We start from the raw sequence: 10450 nt of genomic DNA, 5'->3' as shown, positions 1-10450 counted from the left end.
ATATATATATATATATATATATATATATATATATATATATTGTTTGTTTGTATATTGTTTAACGTCCCTCTCGAGAATTTTTCACTCATATGGAGACGCCACCACTTGCCGGTGGAGAGCTGCAAATTTTGTCCTATACTCAGCACTTACGGCCATTGAGGTGTGAGGGATCTTTTTCGTGCCAGCACCTACTGCGACACGGGACCTCGGTTTATACGGTCTCATCCGAAGGACCGGTCTCCATGTCCCACAGTAGGATTCGAACCCGCGACGTAAGGATCAACTCCTTATTCCGCGACTTTAGAGCAGACTCTCTAACCACTGCGCCACGCGGGCGACTATATATATATATATATATATATATATATATATATATATATATATATATATATATATATATATATATATATATATATATATATATATATCACCGAAGTAAATATTGTATGTCATGATCAGAATGAACTAGAATCGTCAACAGCGTAAAAGAATTTGTACTTTTATTTATTTATTTTTTTTTTTAGCATATTCTGACATTTTTCTTAAGATACAGCAGAAGTTCTATTGTTACATACTTGTGTTATAACTTCTATTTATAGATCCACACTGCCCTTCGAAGTCTGCTATGAGATCTCCACAATGAAATATATATTTAATATTATACTTTAACTGTGAACGGAGAAAATATCCCTATCAGAATTGGGTTTCTTAGACTTGTTTAATCATATATAGAGAATAATACATACCCTTTTCCATATTACATCCTGTTTCAGCCCGAGACACCACCATCAGCCAGAGGGCCGAAGGCCTGAGAGTTGATATTGGTCGAGAGTTGATTCAGAATTTGATTTGGAAAAGGGTATGTTTTATGTTTATTACATACTTAGTAATAAAATACAGCAGGTGTAATAAACGTAGGTGTCCACAATATACAAAGTGAAAACATTTTTTACCAAATAAATGAAATGCTAACCTCATATGAAAGGAAGAAATAAGAAAGCTTAAACTCATTGGAACAAATGAAGGGAAAAAATAATTATAGAGTTTGATTTTTTGTAATATTTTTTGTAAAATTTAAAAAATGGTTGAAGTGAAATCATAAGGAAAGAACACACTACCCTTTTAATTGCTGTGAAAATTAAAAATTGTTATACATGTACCTGCAAGTATGCTAAGTATCAAAACTGCCACTAAGTAGTGGCTTAGGAAAACAACTCTTGGACACAGCCATCGTAAGATCTTTGTCCTGATCTAAGGACAGGTTATTATTTGCCCCATTTTTAGCACCCCGTCTCTCATTTACTCGTATAACATCATCTTCCCTGCTCTGAATGATGATTGGTTTTGAAACATTTGATTTTATATGTTCCTGTTTCTCTCTCAAAAGGTTTATCGCCAATAACATTTTCGCCCGTGATACTGAGTATCATATTTATTTACCATTACTGTAAAAACTTAATTAAATTTTATTTTAAGAAGTCTTAAATATTAGATACCTCACAAACACCTTTATATATTTCAATTTACACATTTCCCAAAACATTTGAAACAGCAAGCTATGATAGTCACTGTAATAAAGCGTTTTCCCCTCATATGACTGTGATACTGAGCATGATATTTTATTTATCGGTAGTGTCAAAACTTAAGCAGATTTCATTTTAATAACTATTATATATATAGTGTCTCACGAGTACAAATTAAATTTCAGTTCACACATTTTTAGAACATAGAAAACAACAGATTACGATCATAATGTAGATATTTGAAGTCAAGTATATGTATTTTGTCATTTTAAAACCAAATGATATCTCCCTAAAATATCTTTTCTCAGAACACCATTCATAATAAGTCAAATTAAGAAATAAAAAAGTCACTTTTAAGTTTACTTTATTGATTTTGAGTCACTTTTAAGTTTACTTTATTGATTTTGAGAAGAAGTTTTCATTTAATTAAAAAGCAAATGGTCCAAACATCAATTGAATTTACTATATCCCACTTTGAATTTATGCATGAAGATATCTCATCGGTTTGAAATGAGGTTTTAATGAAAAAAATGGCTCGAGAATGAAAGTCCATGTCCATCTTCATATTGTAAGTATTGAACTTACTTAAGTGGAGGTAAATGTAAAATTTACATGATGTAAATTATGCATTTACCTCCACCTAGAAAATTCACAAATTGATACGATCTCAAAATAAAGAGGGAAATTGACTTGTGATTCTTTACGACAGAGAATAAAGAATTGTCATTTATTTACTCGATACCTTATTATTATTTTTACCTTTCATGCTAGTAGGGTAATTTTTCTAAGGGCAGGCTGGTATAAAGAACGCTATTAAAACTTGTTAGTAAGAGCGTATGCCGAGGAAGAACCCTTATTTTGTCTATCTTCTTAGAGCGTATGTCGACGAAGAACCCTTATTTTGTCTATCTTCTTAGAGCGTATGTCGACGAAGAACCCTTATTTTGTCTATCTTCTTTACAGTATAACTGATAAAACAAAAAGTCCATCCATGCATATGGTGCTGCTTGACGGTTACCTGAGTATCACGGGTTTCCTATGTCTTTGATCAACGGAGCTTTGAAACCTACATGTAAACCCTGGACCATGGCCGTAGGAACCGGGGGGGGGGGGGGGGCGTGCCCCCCTCCCCCAATAATTTTGCCGATATATAGATTGCTATAGTAAAAATAGAAACTATATACTTGTGCCCCCTCAATAAAAACGTTTGATGTCCTTTTTTTTTTTTTTTTTTTTTTTTTTTTTTTTGCTTGTCAAGGAATTTTTGGTAGTTGATGACCTTTTTTTGTGCCCCCTCAACTGTCAACTGAAAATGTATGGCTGTACCCCCCCCCCAACTGAATTTGCTTCCTATGGGCCTGCCTGGACCCAGGAGACGTTTCAGTTATTTTTGGTAGAGTGCTTACTGATCATTAGAATAATGCAACCTGTTTTTTACTACATGTTCCCGATAAAAGAAGACTTTAAAATGCGTATTTCCATGACCAAATGGAAGAAATTTTACATTTTTTATAAAATTTTTACTATTATAATTATCATTTAGTAACAAATAACATTTTCATTACAGTGATTATTTTCAATATATTAAATTACCCCGATCTTGGGTTGAACCCTAGAACAAGGGAACATGAATTTCACACTTGTGGTAGAGAGTTTGCTGTTTGTAATCAGTCAAACATTTTACCTGCTAGACGAGTAGATGACCATACCTAAGATTTTCAATGATGCAGTGAGACCGTCACCGTAGACCTTTCGGTAGAGGGCTCGCCACATGATCGAAAAATTGTGGTTTCAAGTCGCAAAAACCTAAGTCGATAAAAATTAGGAAGCAACTCTCCCTTCGCCAAGCTCTAGGCCATTTAAATTGAAAGTTGCAGGTCTTTCGGTTGAGACCTTAAAACCCGAGTCCCCATGTCACGACAGGCATTAGCACGATAATGATTTCTTAATGCTCATTGGCTCTGCTTGCTAAATAATGTCCAAATTTGAAACCCTTCACCGGCATACGTCTCATATGATGTGAATTCATCTTGCAAGGGACGTAAAGCAATCAATCTACATGTATCAGTAAGTGTGCAATGTATTTTCAATATATTAACCAGTTTATTCCATCCTTTGAGCGGAATCCAGGGGTTATGTATTTCACAATTTGGTAGGGGATATATTTACTCATTAATACTCATGTTAATTTGCTTGCTCAATACTTAAAAAGATTTTTTTTAAAAATCGCTCCATTTCTCGGGCCTAAGAATGGCTGGAACCTTGAAATAAGTAAAAGTGTGTTTCATTTTATCTAGTCCTAAAAGTATACAAAAGCCTCGGATAATGTCCCTTCGCTCCTTCAAGCTGAACACGACTCGTAAAGAGGTATATGCCATATAGTTGTCCTAGGATATCAGGGGGTATACCCTTCGCATTCGTTACACCTGACTGCATTCTTGTAACGGGTACCTACGTGAAATGGACGACACGTGTTTGTGTTGGTTATCTTACATTACCCTTGTTTACATTTTATTGCAGTTTACGTGTATTTGTGTTTGTTTGTACTGCACTTACCTGTGCAACTGATGCAAGTTTCTTTGGTAACCTTCTCTCCTGTCGTACTCTTGTCGCTACCGAAAGTTTTACAATAGCTTTGTAGAATACGCCTGTCTACACCGGTCAAGACTGATTCGTTGAACCGAGACCAAGTTAACGACTTACATAGGGCCGTACAGTTGACAAAAATTCCAGAGTAATATGGCGGACAAACGTAGATCTCTGCCTTTTACGAATCGTGTTCACTTTTAATTACATCGTTTACCCAACACCAAGTGAAAAGAGAGAGTTAGATGGAGAGAGAGGAAAAAAGAAAATAACAAAAAAATTGATTTTTTAAATTATTTATTTATTTATTTATTTCGAAATACATCTGCACCACAAAAATCTTTAAATAAATAATTCATCGTGCTCGAGAAATGAAATTTTAAAATCTGAATGTCTTCTGATGTCAAGTTTCAGATTAATTCTACAGACAAAGACTCAGTCTCAATAACAAATTTCTTTCGCATCAAATCTTTAAGTAAACTTATATGTAAACAAGTTTGGCTTTAACAATATCCTAACGGTAAACTGTGAGACAATATTCAATATATATGCCCCAAAATAAAGTACCGAACACAATTACAATAGCCTCATCCCATATGTAAACACGGGGAAAGCATTGAAGCTTGTAATGCAAACTCAGTTTATTTACAAGCAAAGGTCGCTTGAATCCTGTTTCGCTGGAGACACAGTAGGAAGAACAAATATTTTTATGATTTTCCTCCTTACAGACGTGCCCTGTTGTGTGTTTAAATATTTCGCTTAATTTGGTATCATTTATAAATAAATGTTTTATGAGCTTTGTATATATCTTGATTTAAATCTTTCTGTCAGAAGTTGAACTCCAGCAGATATTTATCGTTACCCAATGATGTGAAACATTAAAGGAAACTACCTGATTTCTTTTAACATTACGTAAGGATATTAAATAAACGAAAATACGAAACGTCTGTATTGCCTGTATTTTAAACATTAAGAGAGAAAAACCAAATCTACTGAAGTCATAAACTGACACGTCTTTGTAAGTGTCAACCTCACGGCAAATGTAGGATAAATTAATGCCAAAAGAAAATAGTAAACGAGTACATGGATTAACCTTCAAAAGATCTACACAAAATGGTAAGTGACGTAAAATATACTTTTATTCACCCGTCAAATATTTTCCATTTTCTTTTGTACCGAATGAAAAGATACGATGATTTGATTTCATCTTTGTAAGCGTGAGGCAATATGGGGAAAAAAGCTTTTATAAAAATATAAAAACATATGATCATGATTTAACTTAATGCATTTGAATATGTCAAGCGCAGAGAAAAGTTTAGAAACGGAGGAGATTGATAATGTAAGTTGTTTCATTTCCATATATGTAAGAAACAAAATTTATGTACATTTTTATATCAAAACATATTTGGAAAAAAAGATAAATATTTTCAGGATGAAAGTAACTGATAAACTTTTAATTTTTCACTGAGATAATGTTTATAATAATTGTTGTTAAATAATGATAAAAGTTATGTGTGGATGTTGAGTAACTTTCAGGGCAATCTTGATATTTTATCAAAGTACATACACAGTGTATTAATTTTACGAAAGGTAAAGGCGAGAAATGAACACAATGATAAAATCTTATTTAGAATAATTTCTTTAGAGATGTAATTATGTTGGTCTGCTCTTCTACCCTGCAGATTTAAGAGGGTATTTAAATCTGAAAGTCTCTTCATTGAACAAATAACAGTAATTAATGTACAGTTGTCACATATTGAATTACATTGTATGATGTAAACATAGTTGTTAAACCTTAAGAAAATTCTCAAGGGTAAGTTAAAAGTATTTACATGAAGGTTTCTTTTTTATAACTTCTATGATTTGGAGGCTTGTAAAATATGCATTTTAAATTTTTAATTCCTCTTTCTCTTGGGACACTTCAAGAGCTCGGAAACTGTTCAAGAATTTATTTTAATTTCAATTTACTTTTCAGGAAAATTTTACGAAAGAACAAATAGAAGGTATCTTTTTTTATCTCTAATTATAACTCTGTCCAAATTAATAGTTTTATATGGAATCAATATCAATTAAACAATGAAATAATGATTCCCATTAAAAAAAATTAAATATATGATATTTCCTCAGAGTACCGCCAAGCATTTCGTGTGTTTGATAAGGATGGTGACGGGACGATTTCTACAGAAGAATTAGGTGTGGTTCTTCGATCCCTAGGACAGAACCCCTCTCCTGAGGAACTTGATGATCTAGTGGAAGCCATAGATGTTGATGGTAATTTTTCTTTGTCCTATCTTAAAACAAGTATTAACATTACCCTGCTTACATAAGCTTCTGGAGAATTTTGAAGTATTTAATTTATTATTTGAAGTATTTTGAAGTATTTAATTTATACAAGACTCAATTTCTAAATTTTCAGTATTTCCGTAGAAATTTGTATAATTCACCACTCATTTTTAGCTCACCTCAACGAAGTAGCTTATGTAATACCGTTGGCGTCCCAGGTAAAAATTTTTGGTGCAGTTTTCTTTTCAAGTACTTCTGTGCCCTATATCAATCAGAGATGCATGGAGGATGCTTCTAGTATGTTTCATTGTACCAGTCAAGGTTTGAGATGCTGCAATTTCAGCTGAAGAATGACCAGGTTAATGTTTTTGAAGCAGGTTAAAATTCTTAGAGCAGGTTAAAGTTTTTAGAGCAGGTCTCATTTCCAAATAACTATAAGCCCTATATTGACCAAACTTGCATGGATGATGCATCTAAGGATGTACACTATTTTTACGCCTTACATTAAGATTAACTTTCAAAAAAATGGAGCAAAGACTCAATCATATGGAAAAATTGTCATACAGTATGATAATATTATCACTTTTGCGTTATTTGGTGTGTGGATGCTATTTCACTGACGAATGATTTTAATACGTTTGAGATTGTTGCGATTTGTGGAGATTTTACATGACGGAAACGTTCATATTAATGTTAACTGAAATATCAAAGAAAAATTTCTATAATTGACATTTGATTTTTCACTTTCTTGTTTAACCGTAGTCATTCTTCTAGGCTTATTCGCCTATTTTCAAATTTGAAGATATTTTTGTTTTTAGAGTACAGTTGTTAGTGTTTTAGCATTTTACAACTTAATTTAACTGGCAGCGTATTGAATAACAGTAAATACAAACTGACATGTGCTTTAGAACTGCACCGTATTAAAAAGCCCTGCTCATAATGGTCTAGTATTCAAAACTTATGTACAAATGTTCAAGGCCATCATCTTTAAAATAATTATTTTAGATTCAAAATGGATTTGATCTCATTAACTTTTTGAGATATTGAAAAGATAGGGGTGGGGGAGGCTGAATAAACAGCTGAGTTGATTAGAGTATTTGTGGCGGACGAAAATTAATATTTATAAATATATGATATTTATAGTTGATTCGATGCGTACTTCTCTACTTACGAACAATTTCTAAAAAGATGCAAGCTATTGACAAATAAGTTGATAAAACAAGGATATCAACAGCCTCGTTTAAAGTCAACATTTCGCAAATTCTATGGTCGATACATTTACCTTATCAGCAAATACAATCTATCATTAAATCAAATTATACATGTAAGTGACCTTTTTCACAAAAATTGTTAGGCCATTATTTTCACACCGAATTGTCTACGTATTTTTCCGTTTTGTCCGATCTTGACAAGCAGCACACGGCGGGTGTGACTGGTCTACAGCGGATGCTTACTCCTCCTTGGTACCTGATCCCACCCCTTTGTATTGTTGAATCCCCCCCCCCACTAAAAAACTGGCAAAAGAAAAAAATTAAAATAAATAAAAACAAAACAAATAAATAAAATTAAATTAAATACCTATTGTTCAATGTATGCATTGTTTCATCCATATCATTTTTATTTAATTAGGAAATGGAATCATCGATTTTAGTGAATTTTTGCAAATGATGGCAAGAAAAATGCAAGAAGTAGATGTTGAAAATGACATAAGAGAGGCATTCAAAGTCTTCGACAAAGAAAACAAAGGCTACATTACTGCGTCAGAGCTACGTCATATAATGACGAATTTGGGTGAAAAACTCTCTGATGATGAGGCTGATGAGATGCTCCTCGAGGCCGATAGGGACGGTGATGGACAAATTGATTACGAAGGTACTGCAAATCAAATTTTGGTCAAGTTTGATAACTGTAACTCAAATATTGTCTTTACATATGGATTTGTTACACACATATTTCAAAAACTTTGAAATCCATTTCGAAACAAAGAAATGAAACACATTTATTCTGTCCTTAAGTATCGGAATTCATTTCTATCAGCTATCAGCAAAACTTAAGAAGAGCGACCTTCCCCCTCCCCTCTTTCAACATGTGACATGACTCACTTGAGCAAACGGTGTTCATGCCACCTTTATTCAATAAAAATCATATTCGACTGAACAGTGTCTCAAAGGTCAGGATCAAGATTTTCTCGATTCTAAGGCCACAACTTGCTTTTTATAAATATCATTCTTAAATAACTCATCATCTGTTAATGTACATTAGCTTCTGAAAACTTTTTTTTGCAGAATTCACAGCAATGTTGGCCGGGGGACTGAAGCAGCAGTAATCCAGAGAGAGAGAGAGAGAGAGAGAGAGAGAGAGAGAGAGTTATGAGAATGTATTTTATGAAAATTATTATCGTATTATTTCTGTTACATATGTTAAATAAAAATAAATTACTAAACCATTTAATCCGTAAAAAGGTTTTTGACCATATCAAATTTGGCAGGCACCAAGTAAAAAATTTATACTAGCCTAACGCTAGGAATAAGCTGCTATAATTTTGTTGAGAACACTCACTTTTTGCATCTTTTATTTATTCTAAAAGCGGTTTAGACAGAAATTCTATATACTGAAGACTTGGAGGATGTGATATAATTATTCAACAGTCTATCAGTCTATCATATTTTCTTGAAAAAGTAAAAAAAAAAAAGATTTGTCCGCTTTCTGTGACAGACCAAGATATAGACTAGATCTTTTTTTGAATCTTATACTCTTAAATACCCCCCGACGAAGGGTTTTCATTCAAGTCTCAGAAAACAATGTAACAACTGTACCTTTTTATGTATACATCTTACACTGATATAAATGCTTAATCGAGTTTTTATATCTACTCATCTGTGTTCTGAAAACAGGTTAATATACGTCGGGGCTATTTAAACAAATTACAGTATTAAGGAGGGATTCTTGTCTGATTTCTGACTAAATGAAATATTCAAATTATATTTGGTTATATGTCTTATATAATTAGATGTAAGAGATTTAAAAGATCATATTTTTCTTTCCTCACCATAATCGTACAATTTTAAATAGAAATGGTAAACTGAGTTTGAAATCTAGCAGGGACTATATTTTGGGCGGAACAGCGGCGTATGAAAATATCTCCTTTTCTGCTTCTCAAAATCAATGAATTTAGTTAAAATTTTTAAACAATCAAAGACTAAAAGAAAATTTCAAATGTAAGTAAAATTAAAAATAATGGACTGAAGTTTAAAAATATATCAAATTAATATGATTTTTAGCTCTACTGGTCAGAGACCAGAAGAGCTTATGCGATAGTAAGGTGTCCGTCGTCCGTCTGTCTGTAAACAATTTTTCAAAATGCTACTCCTCCTACAGTTTTGGTATGATTTCAATATAACTTGGCACACAAGTAGACTACACTGATATATATAATTTAGTACATCAGTTTTTGATTTCGATGAACGGTGTTGCCATGGTTACTAAAAATAGAAATTTCTGTGAAATTCCTTTAAAACGCTACTCCTTCTACAGTTTTGGTCTGATTTCAGTATAACTTGGCACACAAGTAGACTACACTAAGATACATAAATAAGTGCATCGGTTTATGATTTCGATTTACGGTGTTGCCATGGTTACTAAAAATAAAAATTTCTGGGAAATTCCTTTAAAACATTACTCCTGCTACAGTTTTGGTCTGATTTCAATATAACTTGGCACACAATTAGAATACACTACAATACATAATATGTATTTCGGTTTTTGATTTCAGTGAATGGTGTTGTCATGGTTACTAAAAATAGAAATTTCTGTGAAATACTTTCAAAACGCCACTCCTCCTACAGTTTTCGTTTGATTTCAATTTAACTTGGCACAGAAGTAGACTACATTAAGATACATAATTCTGTTTATTGTCGCATGTTGCAAAGTTTCAAATCCAAGTGCTACTTTTGTTATACGTACAGACTAGTAGAGCTACAGTCTCATCAGAGACTTTTGGTTCAAACAAACTATAATTTTGTTAACTTTTAAAAGGTACTTTTAAAAAGTACAAATAT

The 10450-nt window shown here is 32.7% G+C and overlaps 1 protein-coding gene across 1 annotated transcript; it reads left to right on the top strand.

Annotated features, from left to right (window-relative positions):
• The first annotated feature begins 4994 nt into the window (after positions 1–4994).
• On the top strand, positions 4995–8753 carry LOC133181944 (neo-calmodulin-like). Its single transcript, XM_061316597.1, has 5 exons — positions 4995–5225; positions 6085–6112; positions 6237–6380; positions 8022–8264; positions 8678–8753. Exons 1-5 carry the CDS (start codon positions 5223–5225, stop codon positions 8716–8718), a joined length of 459 nt encoding a protein of 152 aa, XP_061172581.1. The 5' UTR covers positions 4995–5222; the 3' UTR covers positions 8719–8753.
• The last annotated feature ends 1697 nt before the right edge of the window (positions 8754–10450 follow it).

Source organism: Saccostrea echinata, unplaced genomic scaffold, assembly GCF_033153115.1.
Source record: "Saccostrea echinata isolate AGI-Se365-2 ecotype Australia unplaced genomic scaffold, CSIRO_AGI_Sech_v1 ptg000009l, whole genome shotgun sequence".
NCBI classification, from domain to species: Eukaryota; Metazoa; Mollusca; class Bivalvia; order Ostreida; family Ostreidae; genus Saccostrea; species Saccostrea echinata.
Note: the sequence above shows the minus strand (reverse complement) of the source record. Positions and strands in the feature narration are given on the sequence as shown.